The 19546-nt window shown below is 49.7% G+C and overlaps 1 protein-coding gene across 3 annotated transcripts; it reads left to right on the top strand.

The window, feature by feature from the left end:
* Positions 1-3146: 3146 nt before the first annotated feature.
* Positions 3147-17245, top strand: SALL4 (spalt like transcription factor 4). Of its 3 annotated transcripts, XR_006181322.1 has the most exons (5): positions 3147-3306; positions 10806-13331; positions 14053-14360; positions 14800-14919; positions 15093-15130. XR_006181322.1 is itself a non-coding variant. In XM_042884979.1 (4 exons), the coding sequence occupies exons 1-4, from the start codon at positions 3237-3239 to the stop codon at positions 15513-15515; spliced, it is 3327 nt and encodes a 1108-aa protein (XP_042740913.1). In that variant the 5' UTR covers positions 3147-3236; the 3' UTR covers positions 15516-17245. The 3 variants fall into 3 exon arrangements, 2 of the variants coding, with proteins under 2 accessions (XP_042740913.1, XP_042740914.1); XM_042884979.1 differs by lacking the exon at positions 14800-14919 and having other exon boundaries at positions 15093-17245; XM_042884980.1 differs by lacking the exons at positions 3147-3306; positions 14800-14919 and adding an exon at positions 6117-6280 and having other exon boundaries at positions 15093-17245.
* The last annotated feature ends 2301 nt before the right edge of the window (positions 17246-19546 follow it).

The following is a 19546-nucleotide window of genomic DNA, read 5'->3' on the forward strand; positions in this document are numbered from 1 at the left end:
CCAAACTCATCCTCTCCTCAGCCCCGCAGTCGATGCTCAGATACTGCTTCAAAAATGCAAAATAATGTAATCTCTTCACAGAAATCCCAGCTGGTGGAGCGTGGTTATTGGGAATGTGACAAAGCGACAACCACAGCCCCACTCGTTGGGCAGTGACACTCCTGCACAGAGGGACCTGCTGGGCAGCAGAGCAGAGTGCTGCTGTGAGGGTGCAGTGGGTGCAGGGCTCACACAGCACAGCACTGCGAGCCGCCATTCGTGGCCCCAGCACGGGGCTGCACAGTGCTGGCAGGGCACCGTCACCAGGGATGCCCAGCGCTGGTGGGGCTGGCAGGAGGTTGTCCTTCCAGACTGTTCCTAAAAAAATAAATAAACGTCAAGGCAGAAAAGGAAGCCTGCTATTTCTCAAGTCCAGAAGCTGAAATCATGTTAATCCATAGGACCGGGCTGAAGCCGAGCCTTCTGCACACGACGCAGTCATTCAGCTCTGCCTATTCACAATCACAATGGGAACAGCTTCTGGGCAGTTTTTTGGGCACCTTTCTCCTCTGCCCGTATTTCCCAGCCCGTTGTGCTCTCTCTTTCTCTTGCTGCCTTCCCATCCCCTAATACAGCATCTTGTTTTTTTCTTCCTTAATTCAATGCTTCCCAACTCCCCTTCGGTTCTCTCACTGATAGAGCCGTACCGACTGAAACCCCCGTCCTCTGAAATCAATACCAAAACTTCCATTGATTTCATATAATATATTCTTTCAAATTCAGTACAAATGCTCCACGTGAGATGCCCATTTTAAATATGGATCTACTGTACAGGGCTGTCTGGCTGTCAGCATAATATCTAAAGCGCTGTATTTAATAAATAGACTGGTGTGGGCTGGCAGCATTATGTGTAATAAATGAAAATCTGTTGGTTATTCTGAACATATCAAGTGTAAAAGGAGAAAATTCATCAATGTAAATACCTATCTGTGGATCAATTGCTATCAATCTCGTTTAACAGTCTATTTCCCCAGGACACACTTTGGAGACAAAGAGCATTTCAAACTGCTGGCTAAACAAACAAATACAGAGAGTTCTTTGGGGAGCATGAGGGAGGGTGGAGTAACACCAGATAAAAATGATTTTAAATACCTGTTAATCTGTGCTATTCCATACGACTAAATAGAGTTTCTCCTGCGTGTTAAGCATACCCCACCAAAAGGAGGGCTTTGTGAGGCATTGTGATATTTGTGATATTTGTGGACTGAGGAAAGGGCAAGGACAGTGGTGTGAAAAACAGAATTTGTTCCCCAATCTCCAACAGCTGCCCAAGGAGGAAGGTGATACCTTCTGCTCCACCGCATTTTCTCTAAGATTTGTATTATCCTTCCCTAAATAAAGCCCCTCAGGAGACACTACAAAAGGAAAACAAAACTCCAAGAGAACATAACCAAGATCACGGTGCACGGCTCCCCCGGGTCTGCAGTGCTGAGGTCCTTTCATGGCTGGCCCACACAACCCGCAAAGCAGTCAGTCCTGCAGTCCTATGGGCACCTGACATGGCTGTGTCCACAGCTCAAACTTTAAAATAATGGTACAGATCCCAAATTTTGCTGATAAAAATGCTGAAAAAGTCACCAGTAAAAGGAGACTGTGGCATTGTGCAATGGGCTGTGGCAACAGCACGGCCCAGTCATCTACCATTGTTTCCTCCCCCCACCTTTTAGCAAGATTTGGCTTTTTCTCTCTAAATCACCCTCCTGAGTCATCCCCCCACCCCCTCCACCCACAGCTCTATGGATTGATGTCTGCAGTCCCGCAGCTTCGCAGCTGGGAAAATGCTGTCCTCATTTTACAAGTGGGAAACTGAGGCACAGACCCCGGCAAGCAGTTTGCTGAGGGACACAATGGTAAGCAAACATGGGGTCCAACAGGCCAAACCTCCATCTTCTGAACCCAAATGAATGTAATCCCATCGCTGGAGGCATTCGAGGCCAGGCTGGATGTGACTCTGGGCAGCCTGATCTGGTGGCTGGCGACCCTGCACACAACAGGGGGTGGAACCGATTGATCGCTGTGGGCCTTTTCAACCCAGGCCACTCTATGATTCAATCACCCCTCGGCCAAATCAAGCACTCCCCGGTGCCTCGTCACCCCGCTCCATTTTTTCACAGTCCCTGGAAGGGATTCAGCACGAAAGCAGAGGAGCTCAGGACTCCCACGCCCGTCTTGCAGCTCGCTCTTCCAAACCGTCCCGCAGCCGCACGCCCGACCCCGTATCCCGGTGGGCTCCGCTGCTGCGCTGGGGGCGGGCGGAGCGGCCGGCTGTGTGCCGCGGCCGGCGGCGGGGCGGTGACCCGGTTGGGGCTGGGGGGGGGGTGAGGGGGGGGGGGGGTAACGGTGGTGCGTTTTTTTCACGTGTGATCAAACAGGAGGGAAAATATGAAACGGATTCCGCTCTGTACCGACGCAATTAACGTGGTGCGCGCCATCGTTCTTGCTTCGAGTTTTTCACATGAATCCTTCACGCGTGCAACGTGTTGGTTTTTTTTGTTGTTGTTGTTTTTTGTTTGTTTGTTTGTTTTTTTCTTGTTTTTTTTTTAAAAAACGCGACTGGCCCGATTTTGTCGCTCCCCAGAAAGTGAGACTTAAAAGAAGGCTTTAAACAAATGAAGCAACGCCAAGCGTAATTACACGCCGTCTGGATCCGCTCGTAAAGCCCCTCAACGTGCTGCAGCACCAGCAGACCCCGCTTCGGACAATCTCGTTTCCACCTTATCTAACGACAAGAGGGAAATTAGTATTGTCCTTTGCTTCTGTTTGCTTGCTTTCTTTAGGGAGGTAAAAAAAAAAAAAAAAAAAAAAAAATGTATCTCAGAAGTGCAATATAAAAAGCGCAGGTGAGATAAGGAAGCCATCGGCCCTGTCGGCCGCGTGTTTGTTTACTCCCCGAGCGGGATCTGCTCCCCCCCCCCCGGGCCGCACCGCCTTTGTCGCCGCGCGGGGCCGAGCCGGGACTACATCGCCCAGCGTGCCCCGGTGCGCCCTGATCAATGGACCTTATTTGAATAATCTGTGAGCCCTTGGACTCAGGCCAATCAGCTGTCAGGGACCCATGATAAATCGCAATGCATTATTGATAATCATAATTACTCTGACATGCGCATTCCGCCCAATGGGGGTAATTTCCCAACTCTAGGAATTTGTTGTGAAGAGGAAAATAATTGCTACTATTTTGCTCCCGATGCTGGTGCACCATGTCGCGACGGAAGCAGGCGAAGCCCCAGCACATCAACTCCGAGGAGCAGCCCCCAGATGCTGCAAGTGGTAAGGGGGGGCCGCGGTGCTTTGCAGCCCGGCTGATGCGCGGCGGAGGCAGCGGGGCGATCTCGGGGGGGGGCGCTTTTCTTCACCCTCGTGCTTCGCCCTCTGCTCCTTCCCCCGTCGGGTTCCGACCCGGTTCCCCGCTGGCTTTCTGGGGGCGCTCCGCTCGCCTTCGGGGGCCCACCGCGGAGTTGCTCCACGGGGCTGCCCGCACGGGGGTGTTGCGGGTTGGTGCTGCCCGCAGCACGGCCCCAGGGGCCCTCGCCGTGGCGGCCTCCGGTGCCCCGCTTCCCCCCCCCGTCCCGCGGAGCAGCGCCGGATCCCGCCTGGGGGGCGCGGGGTGCGGCGGCCCCGTACGCTCAGGGTGCGGCCCCGTGGGAGGGGACCCCCAAACCTTCCCTGGGGCGGAAAGGATTTTGGGTGGGGGGGGGGACGGAAGGAATTGTGAACCATCTTCTCGGGGGTAGGAAATAACTCGTTCGGTTGCCCGATTTGCCTATTTTTCGGTAGTTAGATGAAGACTTTGTGGGGCTTTTAAAAGGAGAAAAAAGAGGTTGGGGGGGGGGGGGGGGGGGGAAGCGCTCGGACTATTTTTGTTGGAGATCACAATCGCCCTGGACCTTTTGTAGCTTGACCTCCAGCCATCTTTGATTTCCGACTTCCTAAAATAACTCCGGTGAGCTAACGCGGGGTGTGCGGGAGCGCTTTGTATTTGGGTGGTGCGGGGGATTTCTCTCCCGCAAATCACTCTGCCTCCTTTTCGGTGAGCTCGCAGCCCTTTGCCTTGCGAAGGGAAGAGGAAAGGATATATTTAAACTTCAATTAGCCCAGAGCCCTGGGTGGGCGTGCAGAGAAGTGGCTGTTTGCCGGCGTTTCCCCGCAGGAGAGAGAAAGGCTCGGGGCTGTCTCCGTGCCCGGCTTCCCCCGGCGGAGCCCCATCTCCCCGCGGGGCTCCTCTGCGTTGCAGGCTCTCCCCGCTCTCCGCACCCCGGGCAGTACGGAGGAGCGGGGGCAGCTCCCGGGGAGGCGGCGGTGGCCCCGGGGTCCGTAGCGGTGCGGGAAGAACTGCCGGAGCGGCCCCGGCCGCTTCCTTAGAACTGTGGGTGTTGTGGTCAAGCACTTCTGTAGGTCAGCTCTAAAGCTTTGGGGGATTCTTTGCCTTCCCAAATGGGCTGCTTTTCTGGGGGGGAGGGGGGAGGTGAGGGAGGATTCCAGTCCTGGAATTGATCGATACCAATGCACGTTACGGGAGCTGTTGATTCCCAAACCGCAGGAGGTTAGGGCTCTTAATTTTTTTCCTCCTCCCCCTTCTCTCTTCTTTGAGTCGAAATGTGCAATTGTTGGGTCCGGTTAATGGTGACTTAAGAATCGGCAAGCTGGCCAGAAGGCAATAAATCCCATGTTTAATGCATGACTGTTTTCCTTTGTGCATATGGTTAGGTTGGGGGATGGAGGTGATGTTTCCACATGTAAATCTCTGCCCGCTGCTGGAAAGCCACCTCCGGGGCTGCGCTGAAACAAAAGGGTTAATAACTCCTGATGCGGCCCATCGGGGCGGGGGAGGTGTTCTGCGAGGGGAGGATCGCTCCGCACCGCGCACTTGGGGCAATGGGCAGCTGCTTTTGTGTTGGTCGACCTTTTTTTTTTTTTTTTTTTTTTTCTTTCCCCTTTTCTTTTTTCCTCGCCCTTCTTTTTATATATCCCTCTATGAAACCCTCCGCCCACCATGAGAGCCGGAGCAGCACGGGCCAGGGGGAACCTGGCGAAGTTCTCACCCCTCCGGGGGGTTTTGCTCCCGCCGGGATGGGGCCGGGGCCGCCTTTGTGGGTCGGAGCGGAGGCACCGGAGCGCCGCCGGGATGGAGCCGGGATGGAGCTGCAGGGCGCCGCCCCGCGGCCGCGCTCTGCCGGGACCCCTCGGGCCGGCCTCGGTCGGGACACGTCCCGGCGGCGCGGCCCCGAGCTCTGCGGGAGCTCCGTGCCTTCCCAAATTAAAACACGTGGGTTCCGAGTGTCTGATCTCCGAAGCGGTACCCGTATTCCCCGCTCCAGGTGTGTCGGAGTGCTGAGGGCACGTAACAAAGTGGAAATACCGCAGGGATTTGGCTGGGACGTTATCGACAGTATATACATAATCGAAATAATAAAATCAAGCCCTTATCTCCTAGTTTGCAAATGCCCTTTTTTTTTGTTTTGTTTCCCGAAGCGATGCGGACCCACCTCTGCGAACAATGCGGCGCGTTAAGCTGCGGCGCGGCCAACGCGGTGATCAATTAACAGGTCAAAAAATCAGCAGGTGGGCATCGGGGGATCATGCGATAGAGAGAAATTAGCATTTCCACAAAGGGGATGAAAATGGCCATTGTGCCCCGTAGCCGCCACTAAAAATATATATATATATAAAACCATCTGATTTATTCTTAAAAATACAGTATCAAACTGCAGCTTTTCTCGGGGTGGTTCTGGACTTCGTTTCTTCAGTTCCGCGCTCTGTGCGTGGAGTTGTGCTGATGTTGGTGAGGTGTTCGATGAGGAAAGTGACGAGTTTGGTAGCGGTGGGTTTTATTATTATTCGTTTGGATTCGTCCGAAATGGGCGCAGGGCGGGGAGGGGGGTGGGAGAGGCTGGGACGCGCGGGGCTGCGCGGCCGGAGGGGCCCGGGGCTGGGCGATGCCCGCTTGTTTTTCCTTTTACGTAAGTGAAACATTATATTGGTTGTAGTGATGGAGCCCTTCGCTGGGCTCGGCGGCATGTGACGTTTTGACAGAGCTGCTGCTCTAACCTTTGCCTCCTCCCGCTTGCTGTGGGTGGTAAGTTGATGTCAGGCTTACAATTAGGACTCTCATGCAATTGACCTTGGCAGCGGGGTTTGTGCCGTTTAGCTCGGTCTTAAACACTGTACTCGTGTTAAGTGCGGTCCGGGGCCGCCGCGCTCACAGCAGCGGGAGGAGCGCGCCGCGGAGCTCCGCGCAGAGCAGGTAGGGCCGGGCCGGGCTGCTCGTGCGGGGGGGAAAGCTCTATTTTTGTTACAGCACTTCTGCTTTGTAGCAGGACGGGGGGAGCCCCTTTGCTTTAAATAATAATAATAAGAAAAGTAATACCAGTGCATGGGTGGCCCGTGGGTTCGCGGGCCCCGCTCCCCCCCACCCCGCGGGCCGTGAGTGCCCTCCGCTGCCCGCCGGGCTCCGCGCGGCGCGGATAACCGCGGGCGGGGGGCACTGCGGCGGCTCCGGGCTGTAAAGCACTTCGGAACGACCTCCGGAGGCTGCTGGGGCGGGAGCGGGGCTCCGGGCCTCTCTGGGGGAGTGGGGGGGCTGTGAGCGGTGTGCTGGGTTCGAGACCTGCGAACTTTTTTCTTCTTCCACGTGCGGCTGAACGCTGCTTTGCCCCTCGGGTGCGGTGTTGCCGTGGCTCACGGTGACCTTGGGCGGATCTTTCGCTTTGACAGAGAGACGACCAAAAAGCAAGTCGTTAGATAGGTGGTCAGATGGTTTAGAAAAAGGCCTTGAGGAAACCTGAAAGCACGAGGAGTTGCAGTCGGGGTAACACGTGGATGGCTTGGATAACAAATGCTGCAGGTAAATTCGGCAGAGAAAGCACGGAGGCCTTTGGAATTACTCCTGTAAGAAATCAGTCCAAGGCTTGGCGTACTCAAATGAGTGACTTTTTTTTAAAACTTTTTCTTTCAATATATTTTAAAAAATGTGTTATTTTGCATTAGGGCAGAGGGGAAAGTTCAGACAGTTCTGGAAGTGGCCAGACTTGTCAGCTGGAGGCGTGAGGGGCAGCAGGGCAGTGCTGGGGGGCACAGAGGGCACCTCAAGGCTGACTGCTCCCAGCCTGCAGGAAACGGGCACGTGTGTCCGCAGCTGAAATCATGTTCAAGTATTAGAAGCTGATCATACCTGGTCAGAGGGAAAAGTGCTCACTGAAGGCATTAAACTGCCCAAAGGAGGAAAAAGAAAACAGTTTTAGCCCTGAGCGATGCCTTCTAAATCGCATCCAGAAAAACTTTCTCACAGTTGAAAAAAAAGGAGGCTGCTAATTGCTGAGCTGAGCAGAGGGCCAGCAGCGCCCTGCTTGGAATGAAATCAAACCAGATAAGATTTACTTCTCTCCTCTTTTACTGGCTCTTTCTCTCTCAAAAAACCACCTCCCTTAATTCGAGCAGTGTGGATTTTATCAGCCCTTCTTGTCGATGACCGCCTTGTCCTACACAATAGTGGATTTTTTCCATCCATTTGCCAGTGATTCAATCTAACCCCCCTGCTGGGTTTACTGCATTCTTCTAACTTATTGGATAACTAGATGCTGGGAGATAACATTCCTGAATTTCGGGGGTGGGGAGATTTAAAAAAGAAACAACAAAAAAAAAACCCAAACCAAAACCCACAGCACCAAGGCCAGGAGAAGCCCTGCTCCTGAGAAGCATTTGGAGAGGGCAGAGCGGAGTGCTGTGGCTGGCTTGGGCTGCTCGGGAAGTGCTCAGAGCTGGGGCTCAGCTGGGTGCAGGTGTGGTGTTGGTGTCAGTGGGGTGTTGGAGTGCTCCTCTGTGTCCCAGCTGCTGTGGGGTGACTGAGCGCCGTATTCCTGCTGTATATCTTCCAAACCACCACCGACAAAGTGTTTTGAGATAAATGAAGCGCTGTACTTCATTTCCCTGAGTTGTAGGGAAGCGTTACGCCTTTCTTTCCCTTCTGTGTCATACAGCAGGGCAATGCAAGCTGGGAATTCAGTTCATTTGGAGTGCTCAGCTAGTGCCTTGCTGATGGGGGAACTGGCAACCAAAATGTGATGGTAGCAGTGCTGGCAGCTGCACAGGGCAGCCCCACCTGCTGCTCCTGGGCCTGGGGATCTGCTGCTCCATCTGAGCAGTGGCAGGGGTGTGTGAGACCAGAAAAGTCTCTTCTGGAACTCCTCGGAGTTCTGGAAATGGGGGATGTGGATTTTGTTGGAGCTGGAGGGGAATGACAGTCTTTGGATATAGCACAGTCTTATTGGTGGCAAAAGAAGAAGGAGCTGTCAATGGGACGGAGTTATGATGGTATGCTTGGAAGTAGCTTGAGACCTTGTCTAGACATGGTTATGCTGGAACACCTCTTTGGGGTGGGCTATAGTCTGTTGTGCGGGCATCTCTGCTCCACCTGAAGCATTTCATGAGGCCTCCATGGAGATGCAAACTCAGTGGTGTGATGTGTGTGTGCGTGCTCACAGGAGATGTGGGCAGAAAGTGTTGCTCTTCCTGAAGCAAAACCTAGGGGTATTTTGCAACTCGGGAAGATAAAGCTCCAAATGCTAAAGGACTTGGAAAAGAGGTTTTGGTGTTTACAGCTGTGGTTCTGTGAAGTACCTGTTGGGTGGGAATAGTTACTCATGTAGTCAAGGAAAAACCCAGAGTCTGTGCAGCACAGTTAGAGAAGGCACTTCTTCCACTGTTGAGTGCTTTCTTTTCCATTGAAACTGCTTGGACTGTCCCAGACATGGGAGCTGGAAGACATCCATTCTTGACCTCAGCTGACACTAATTATTGACCGAGTTCTGCATCATGTACTTCTTCTACTTAAGCACTCTACAGACCAGATTTGTTTTTTCGTAGTTAAATTGAATTTAGGCACATCAGTTTCCCGCTTGCAGTGGGAAGTATGTCAACAAAACTCTTATTTTTGTTTTTTCATTTCCTTCATTTGTGAAAGTTGTTTGGGGGGGAGGGGTGAAAAAAAATGTGTCACTCTCCCTGACTTGCTGTTTAGATATGAGGGTTTGAAACCGTGTTGATCACAGCTAAGAGCACCTCGTTTTGAAATGTAACCTGAAGTGTGTTTAGTAGAATTGCGTGTGCCCAGATTTGTACCACAGACTGCAGTACAGCAGGTCTCCAATACACAGAGGCTGGAGTTGAACTAGTTTTTTAAAAAAGCTTTCACGTGTACTTCCATCACTCAACATGTTAAGCAGTTAAAGTTTTGATTAGTTGAATATATATGTATATATAATACTCTTTTACCTGGACAAATGTCAAGGTTTACAATATCACCCCCCGCAGAGCTCTTATGCTGCCCCAGAGCAGATGGTGAACGTGCTGGGGCTGCTGCCCAGACACCTCCACCCTGCCATGTACAGGATATACACGTATCGGATGTGTGGTTCAGTTACACCTTTAAAATGAAAGCCACAGATCGCTCTGGTGCTTGCAGAGTACTTGGTTCCATTTCAGGACAGTGTGGGTTGGTAGTGTGGAATCGGAGCTCAGCCCTGGGGTGAAGCACTGGAGATGCGGGACCTGAATCCAAGGGGACTTGTGATTCAGATGTTGTGGTGGTGGGACTTGCAACGTGCCCCTGGTGCGTGTGGGAGGCGAGTGGGGGACTTGCTTGCTGTGCCCTGGCACCCATAAGGCTTGGAGCGCTTACTGCAGGTTGCAGGATGCTGTGTGGTGCTGGGCTGTCCGGAGCTGTGCCCGTTCATCCTCACTGCAGTACAGGGGCCTGGAGCTTCGTCTCCTGCATGCTCACCCACCTTGAGCTGGCAGGAGCTTGGTGCTTGAAGGATGGTTGGGTTGAGCAAAAACATCCTGTTTTGGTTTAGAATTTCTCAACCTCTCTTCCCATTCTGGTACTTCCCTGAGTCATATTTTGTATGTGTCCTCTTGCAAATAGTGCTTGGTTTGTGGGGTGGCAGCAGGTGGAGGGCAGGGGTGGACCTGCGAGTTTTGTCTCCTTTTAGTGAGAGAAGGAATAATTTACAGATGCAGCTAAGCACTGCATCCTCACTGGGTCTGAAACTTAATGTGTGTCACAAGCAGGGCTACAGCTCGGCATTCCAGTAGTTGTCAGCATCAGTGTAGGTTCATTTCTGCCTCTGGGGTTCTTGTGAGTTAATTGTTGTCTTGTTATTGCTGTGACTTTCTAGAGGCCTTTTCATGTGAGTTTGCTTCTGAAATATTTCAGAGCTAATATTAGAGTTAATTTTGCTTCTGTCAGCCCTCTTAGGTAGTAATTACCTCCATAATGGAGGAATGAATGTCATTTACTGTATTGGTGTACAGTGAAGAATGAACTGCTCTGAACTTTGTGCTAACAATTTCTGTGAGGCCATTAACTAAGAATTTTGAAGTTCAAACGAACAAAAACAACTGAACACAAAGTTAGCTTACAGTAATCAGGTTTTTCCTCTGTTAGGGTGCCTGTTTTTTCTCACCTGGGTCATACTCCAAGCCATGTTGCAGGGACTAGCTGGCTTGTACTGTTCCATTTCTATCTGTATGAAGGGATTTGCGATAAACTTCTGTCAAGCCTCATGAGACTTCCTCTGTTTTGGTTTTATGGAAAACAGAACTGAGATGCATAATTTCTTAACATTGCCAGTGCGCTCATGGCAAAGGAGTAGGATTTCAATCCACAAACTGGACTGTGGGACTCTCAGAACATCCTGTGTCTTTGGCTTGCAGTTCTGGTGGGGCCAGTCTAAGTCCAGCAATTAACAATGTGACTTCTTTGTTTCAAGGGAGTCCACGAGACGTCCCAGGTGATGGAGATGGCGAAATGAGCTCCAAAAGGTGCCGAACAGAGGAAACAAAGATCTGTGAGAAATGCTGTGCAGAATTCTTCGATCTCTCTGAATTCCTTGAGCATAAGAAAAATTGCACTAAAAATCCGCCTGTCCTAATCATGAATGACAGCGAGGGAGCAGTCCCTCCTGAAGGCTTCTCCGAAGCTGCTGTCGGGAGCTTCTCGAGTGACCGAGGGGATAGCAGGGCACGCAAGGACACTCAGGCGAAGGGCTGCGCCAGTTCTGCGGAAAAGAGAGAAGGAAAAATCGACGCGGAATCGGTAGGAGGGATGTACCTCAAAATAGAACCCCCGGCTGCACCCGCGACTCCTGGGCTGAGCTATCTACCAAAATCCAAAGTACCGAACACTAACGTGACTTTGCAGACGATACGTGGCACTAAAGTGGCTGTGAACCAGCGTACCACTGACGCCATCGCTTCTTCAGCCGCCAGCTTTAACGCTATTCCAATGATCCTGGAGCAGCTCGTGTGCTTGCAGCAGCAGCAGCTCCAGCAGATCCAGCTGACGGAGCAGATCCGCATCCAGATCGCCATGATGGCCCCTCACGCCCTGCACCCCTCCATAGCCGCTGCCGCCGACCCGCTGAAGGCGCTGGGTGCTCACATGTCCCAGCAGCTGTCGGCCGCCGTGGCGCTGATCGGGCAGAAGGCGGGGAGCCAGAGCCTATCGCTGGAATCCTTGAAGCAAGGCAAACTACCTCATGCTAACACTGGTGTTGCGGCCGCCGGCTCGCTGGCTGCCGGCCTCTCCTCCTCCTTCCCCCTGAAGCCAGAGGCGAGCAGAACCTTTGCTGGCTCCATTTCTCGGTTCCCGAATCCTTTGCTACCTCAGTCCTCCCACTCCGTCATCTTCCAGAATCCCCTTTCGGCCGTTTCTTCTGTCATAGATTCCTCAAAGAGGGTGAAAGGGAAACCTCCCAATATTTGTGTGTCTGAAAGCAAATCGAATGCGGAGGAGCCGTTCTTCAAACACAAGTGTAAATTCTGTGGCAAGGTCTTTGGCAACGACAGCGCCCTGCAGATCCACCTCCGCTCCCACACCGGGGAGAGACCCTACAAGTGTAACATTTGTGGTAACCGCTTCACAACCAAAGGAAACCTTAAAGTGCATTTTCAGCGTCACAAAGACAAATACCCCCACATCAAGATGAACCCTTACCCGGTCCCTGAGCACCTGGACAATGTTCCCACAAGCAGTGGGATCCCGTACGGGATGTCTGTGCCACTGGATGAGTCTAACCTGATTGTGGATAGCAAACCCCTGCTGACAACCCTGCCTACCTCTGCAGCCTCCAGCGCTCCTCCGAATGCCCCCAGCCTCACGGGCACCAAGGAGCCGGCCGCCTTCTCAGCAGAGCTGCCCTCTCGGCCTTCTCCAGACAGCGAAGGTGGCTCTTCCTCATCTGGGGCAGTCGGTCATGAATCAGGAACAGAGCAGAGCTTGAGCTCTCCGCAAGCTGCCTGCAGTGTGAGCATCTTCCACGTGGCCGGGTCGAACGAGCAAGGCTCAGAAACATCCAAGCTTCAGCAGCTGGTTGAGAACATCGATAAGTCCACTGCGGACCCCAATGAGTGCCTGATCTGTCACAGAGTGCTGAGCTGCCAGAGCTCCCTCAAAATGCATTATCGTACCCACACCGGGGAGAGGCCGTTCAAGTGTAAAATCTGTGGCCGTGCCTTCTCCACCAAAGGGAATCTCAAAACTCATTATGGTGTCCATCGGGCCAATACTCCTCTGAAGATGCAACACTCGTGTCCTATCTGCCAGAAGAAGTTCACAAATGCGGTTGTGTTGCAGCAGCACATCCGCATGCATATGGGGGGACAGATACCTAACACACCCCTGCCAGAAAATACCTGTGACAGTGCTGAAGTGGATCCTGCTGCAGCTGAGAAGAACGGTGACATCAGCCGCCCAGATGAAAGCATGGAAAGCATGGAGATGGAAGAGGACCTGGAGTCTCAGGATGGCCCCAGGAGTTCCTCCAAACCTTCTACCCCATTCGATGCACAGTCAGAATTGCCGGCCGCAGCTGCTGGCTTCTCTGGCATTGCAGCACTGGAGAATCAAATGAAGATTGTCAACTCTGCTCTGAACCTGCAACGGCAAAGCAGCTTGAAGTCTAGTGACAATGGCTCTACAGAAAGTGATGGCATGACGAACGATTCGTCTTCTGTGGCTGGAGATCCAGACTATCAGAATGGCCGAAGTCCTGCTGCCTCCGAGTCCACCTCGCTGCAGGCTCTGTCCCCTGCCAACAGCCAAACTGAGAGCGTGAGGTCAAAGTCCCCGAGCTTCACCAGCCAAGAAGATGTAGGCACGGGAAGTAAATCAGAGGGCCCTGAGGGTGCTGCTGGAGAGATGGAAGGGGTCGTTGCTTTGGATTTAACTTATGGCAACATTGGTCGGAAAGTCATTAAAGAAGAACCTGGGCTACACTTTGCAAATGGAGAGTATGGTGAGTAATGTGAAATGCTGCAATAAGTTGGGGTGGGGGAGCGGGATGGAAGAAAGCCTTTTCTAGCAGAACAAACAGGAGGAAAAACCTGTTCAGTTCCCCCTTCTCCATTTAGACCGTGCTTTCCTGCCTCAGACTCAAAATTTTAGAAAAAGTTCAAGGCTTAAAAAAAAAAAAAGACATCTCATGCAAGGGGAGCACAGCCCCTTAAAATAAGCAGAGGCTGTGCGCTTGCTCTATTTCCTGGACATACCTGATACTTCCCTGTAGCTATTTAAAGTATACATGTTGATATTCTGTGGAAAACCATTTAACCCAAGAATGTGGCATTAAAACACTGGAGCATTTTGTGGGGTTTTTTGAGCTCTTTAGCACCAAGAATGATGTTTATCTAAATTTGGTGAGGAAGTGAGAATGTTGAAGTCTTAAGATCATTAGAAAAGACAGGAATGAGAAGATTTGTTTGTGTGTAACAGCCCTACCATAGGGCTCTACAGGGCTCTGCAAGCATGTATCTCTAAAGGTGGGGGCTTCTGTATCCCAGACAGACTTTTCCTTGAATGCAGATGTAGGTGGGATAAATACTGTGTGTGCAGGTGTGTGTAGATAAATGTCTGTGTATATATATATATATATATATATATATATATATATATGTGTGTGTGTGTGTGTATATATGTATGTATATATATATATATATATATTCCTTTTTTCTCTCAAGGTCGAAATAGTATTCCAGCTACTTTTGTTAGAGCCCCACCAGCCCTCATAAAAATGGAAATACCAAGTGAACGTCCCATTAGCACTGGCCATTTCATTGGCCCACCAGCTCTCTCCCCTGGTGTTGCCCCTCTTCTGGTGCCACGACCGAAGTTCTGCCGTCCAGCCAAACAGCACATCTGCACTACATGTGGGAAGAACTTCTCCTCCGCCAGCGCCCTGCAGATTCACGAGCGGACGCATACAGGGGAAAAGCCATTTGCCTGCACCATCTGTGGGAGAGCCTTTACAACGAAAGGGAACCTGAAGGTAAGCTGCCTGCTGCACTGTGGTCCCCTTTGCTGGGGAAGGCCTTAGCAAGGAGGGAAGAACTATTGCTGTTGGGAACAGCTTGGGCTTTCTTCTGGCTCTTCAAATGGTCGCTTTGACTCCTGTCTGTTTGTCTTCAGATTAGTCCATTTGCCCTACAGGGGACTCGCAGCTCCTTGGTGCAGTCCTATGAGAAATGTTCAGTTTACTTGCATAAATGCATTTGGGGAGGGAAGACGTTAAACTGTGCAATTTGTGAGCAATTGCTTGTGGGAAGCAGCAGTGCCTTGTGTGCGGCACGGAAGATTTTAGCTTAGGTGTAACATCTCTTCCAAATTGCTTGGTGAGGCCTTTTTTGTTTTTTCTTATCTTGCATTGAGTAGTACTGCTTCAGTGCAGTCTGTTGGTGGCAGATAATGTGGCTTTTCTTTTTTGAAAGGTGGGGGAGCAACCGTGCTGATGTCATTCCAAATAAGTGTAAGAACACACTGCTACAAGCGCTCCAGTAGTAAGCTGAGGAGCCGTGGTTACAAAAGGCTGCTGAGTGACTGTCATGCAGGTGGGAAGGGTGAGGATAAAGGCAGGCGAGAACTAACTGGCTTAAACACCTACCTGAAGGCTCACTGACTATGAATGCACTCATAGCTTCTTCTAGTTGCAAGCAAAGCAGAATGTGAGTTTGTCGTAAGAGAATTGTGGCATTAATGATCCTCTGTTTCCCTTCCTGGAAAGGTCCATGTGGGAACTCACATGTGGAATAATTCTGCCAGGCGGGGAAGGAGGCTTTCGATCGATAACCCCATGGCTCTACTGGGGAATGACCCCAAGAAGGTATCCGAAATGTTTCCCAAGGATATCATGGCTCCTTCGGTGAGCATTGACCCCACAGTGTGGAATCAGTACACGGCGGTACTCAGCAATGGCATAGCAATGAAGACCAACGAGATCTCAGTGATCCAGAGCGGCGGCTTACCGACCCTTCCAGGCAGTGCTGCGGGTGCTTCAGCAATAAACACTGCTACGGTTTCCAAAGCGGATGGGACCCAGTCTGGGGCTGCTTCTGACACGGAAAAGGCCGGCGGAGCCGCTGCAGACAACGTGCCAAAACATCAGTTCCCTCACTTCATGGAGGAGAACAAAATTGCTGTTAGCTAAGAGCTCTAGTGAAGATGACGTGCAGAAAGAACAAATATATATATACAAACATATATTTTTAAGAGATTCCACTTCAGCCTCCTATTTTCCTATTGACGTGCAAATGATTTTATGGTTGTCTTTGTAAGATTACGTTGCCCAGAGTACAATCACGGTATTGCTTTGCAAATAGTAAATAATAAAGAATAGGTTTTCCTTTTATTTGGAAAGATGCGGGTCTTGCAAAGTAGTTCTTATGTGTGACTTTAATGTGTACAGCCTTACAGAAATTTCTACAACTTGAAATTCCAAAGGTTTAGATTATTTACCTCTTCATTTAGAGTGAAATACTTGGGGGTTTTAAATAGAGTGGAAACAGCCTACTGTTGGTGGAGAAGCTTGTATTTGCTGATAAGAAATGAAAGCTGTTAATGCGGGTAAATATCCTAGAATGTCTGCCACCCTCTTAGAAGTAGTTTTTCTGTTTGAATTTTTGGCTCTGTGTGATTTCTGAATGTACTTTTTTTTACTATAATGGCGATAAAAATGACTTTTTTTTAATTCCTTTTTGCCTCAGAAGTTCTATGAAAGGAAGTTGCTGTTTTTCTTCAATCACTGCTTCTAAGGAATTCTGTTTCATTGACTGCTGCTTATTTAATAGTACTACTAGAACAGTCCTCCACGTATAGTGCCAAAACCCCTACTTCCAAAGATGTGCAGTTTTTCCTAGATGTTTTATTTCAGTACCAAGAGCCCAAAACAAATGTGGGTGGGTATGTATATACTTTCTTCTTTCTTGAAAGGGAAGACTTGCCTTGGGAAGTCAGGTCTAAAAGCTCTGCAAGGAATCTCAGGTGACTGTTGCAATTAGGCATGGGAACTAGTTTCCTTAGCAAGAGACTTTTTTTTTTTTTTTTTTTTTTAGTTTTATTGTTTTAATTTGAGTAATTTAGAAGATCAGTCTGTGTAAACCTGTATTTAAATATGAAGTATTCATGCTTAGGTTAAATGTTTTTTTGGGTTTTGGATGGCATTCCTAGTCTGGTCATTAAGTTTCTTGGTGGTCTGTGAAGTTGCATTCTGCCAAAATGGTAATTAATGATCCGTGCATATTGTATGAAGGTTGCTGGGATGGTCATCTGGATTCTAAGTTATCTACCTCATTTTTTTCTTTTTGTAGATGTAGTGTCTATTTTTCTATTAATGACCACTGTAATAAACTGAGATTCAAGCAGATGCTTCCATGCACTATCTGAAACCAAAACCTGATGTATTAGTGGAAGCACCTGAAGACTTACTGGACTGACCTTTCACTATTCCTCTGATGTCTGCTGGAGCCGTGTGTAGTGGGCTCTAAAGCAGACTGGAAACTGAGCGTTTGGTAAAGAAGGACTGAGCGATGGAAAGAAGTCTTTGGGACCACAGGAAATCAAGTCCAGTCTCTGTTGTGGAAGGCTCCAAAAGTACAGATTACCAAAAGTTTGTGTAATGTTGTTGCACCTGATTCTTGCTTATGATCTCTGTATGCCGAGTTGTGCCTTTCCTGCTGGACTTGTACGTGAGAACATACCAGTACCTGTTTACACTGTAAGATGGATATTGTTACATGGAACATGCAAAAGGCATCCCTGTTGTCAAGTTTTCTGCATTGTGAATGTATGACTTTTATGTAAGAACTCTGTAGTTTTGAGTATCTACTGACGAGTTTCTGTTGGCATTTTGAGAATAAATTTTGGGATGGCTTTTTCACACACAGTGCTTAAGTTTTTCTGGTGAAGCAGGAACAAGTTTACTGAAGTCAAACCAGCTGTGTTGATGTGAGAGCAGTGTGAGCACAGCACGCCTGTGGTCTCTGCTCATCAGCCTGTCCTCTCACCTGAAGGACTTCCCTGTTCCTCTTTGCTATTAGCTCACTCAACAGGGGCCTCTTTGCAGTTGGGAATGCAGCATGCTCACTGTTCAAGCGAAGGCGAAGACATAAGGCTAAAAATGTTAAATTTGAACTTGAAAATTGGCTTGATTTTTAAGAAAATGATAAGTCTGTAATATATTAGCTGTATTCTAAAGAAACATTTCTCTTGACTTACCCTTTTAGTCCAAAGTGTTTCAAAAAGTAAGCAGGGACTTCAGGGGGTGAGGTTCCCTCAGTGAGTTGGGTAGCAGCTCCCCAGGTGAGGCTGATGGGCGCAGGCTGGAGCAAAGCATGGGTGGCCGTGGTCCAGGTGGAAAGGACCTGCAGCAGTGGGAAGGCAGATAGGCTGAGATAGAGGAGCAGGGATAAGCAACGTGTCTGTCTGTGATGTTCTCCTGATGAAAAGCACTGTGTTTGCAGCAGTTTGTGGTTGTAGGTACATTTGGGATTAGAAGAAGTGGCTGCCAGTGTTTGCCAGACAGCAGTTGAGGCAGAGAGCTTTCATAGCAGCTGGGTGATGGCACACGGTTGGTGCTTTCAGTGGTGCTCAGCCCCTGGTGCTGAGCTCTGGGGGTCCCATCCTGTGCTGGGCTGTGGGTGAGCACTGGCCGTGCACTCAGCTCTGTCTCGCGTTCATCACTGACCTAGAAAAGAGTCTCTTACTGCACACCCAGCAGGGCAGGAAATGTAACTCAGGGGCAAAAAAAAAACCCAAACCATCAGTTGCACACTGCTGTAAATTATTACGTTGTATTACATTATCCTATATTTTCTATTTTCTGAACTTAAAAAGCAACTTACAGTAACTGAACTTAGTTGCTTATAAAGAGTGGTATTTCTTTGCAGCCTTCTTCTGTTAATGCCACTGATACTTGAGAAGGTGTCTGACAGATGCTGATTTATTGGTGTGATTTTTAGAGCTCGTTGTACCTAAATTATGTGCTGGCCTTCCCAGCCAGTCCAGCGCAGCATCCCTCTCCTTTCAGAGCTCCTTATGAGTCTCACTCTTGTCACATGTAACTTCTGACAGGGGCAGCTCACTGAGGGGCTGTGGAGGGGTGGGGGGGATCTGCAGCCTGCTTGCCCTTGGGATGGTGATACAGGGGGTGCTTCTGGATTCCCTCCCTATTCTGGTCCAGCAGGACACAGCGAACAGCAAAAAAACAACAAAAGAAATAATTTTAGAAAACAGTTTGCTAACTGTTGTATAGAAAAGTTTCTATGCTTTTGCTTAGATAGATGTAAGAACAAATATGACCCGCAGTATAAATAAGGTACCATTTTTATTTTAACTGCTCTGGGCCATTTGTCCATTCTCCAGTTAGCTCATCTCCGCTTTCAGACCAGCACCAATGCTGGGGGCTACAGGAATGTGAGGGCCAGCTGTGCCTGCCCCAGGGCTGCATGGAGCAAAACACTGGAGGGTGTACTGCACTGCTGCTGCAGTAAGGCAGGATCTGTGCTGCAACCCTCCATGTGTGATACCTTCCCGGGCCCTCAGTGGCTGTGCAATTGCGTGTGTGTTGACTGAGATGGCTTAATCAGGCTCACAGAGTTGGCTTAACGGCCCCTTACACTCCTGAAGACCTTTCTCTGCACGTTTGTTTCAGGAAAAAAATTGTCCCTGTGCAGTCTGTATGTTCAGAGCAGCAGTCATTTGCTGGCACATTGGCTGTTTTGGGAAAGGCAGCTCGGTTACTCAGGTCCTTAACGTTTAGCAGGCGGTCACTCAATCGGCTGCTTTCATATCTACATCTCCAGATGTGTTCTCAGCTCACCATGTCCAGATTTGGAAAAGTGTCATTTCTTCATTATCCCTTCCTCTGTTCCCCCATCGGTTTTGTCGGTCTGACACAATGACCGATGTCTAGAGATGGTTTTTGAAAAGTTCACAAACGCAAGATGTATGACAAATTTGTAAACCATTTGTTCTCAGTTTGAAGGTTTTCATTTCTTTGATCCCACCCACAGGATGTGTAACAACAGTAAAAATCAGCATGGGAACAGCTTAGAAAACAGCTGAAGCTAATAGCAAAATCATCTCAAGAATAAATAGTGTTTATTTTTCTTGAAATCAGCACCTTTTTCTGTCCTTGTTCCTTATATCTGACAGCTGTCCTAAAGGAATGACAGCTTGACG

Source organism: Lagopus leucura, unplaced genomic scaffold, assembly GCF_019238085.1.
Source record: "Lagopus leucura isolate 7727_CA_CO unplaced genomic scaffold, USGS_WTPT01 Super-Scaffold_100047, whole genome shotgun sequence".
In the NCBI taxonomy this organism is placed as follows: domain Eukaryota; kingdom Metazoa; phylum Chordata; class Aves; order Galliformes; family Phasianidae; genus Lagopus; species Lagopus leucura.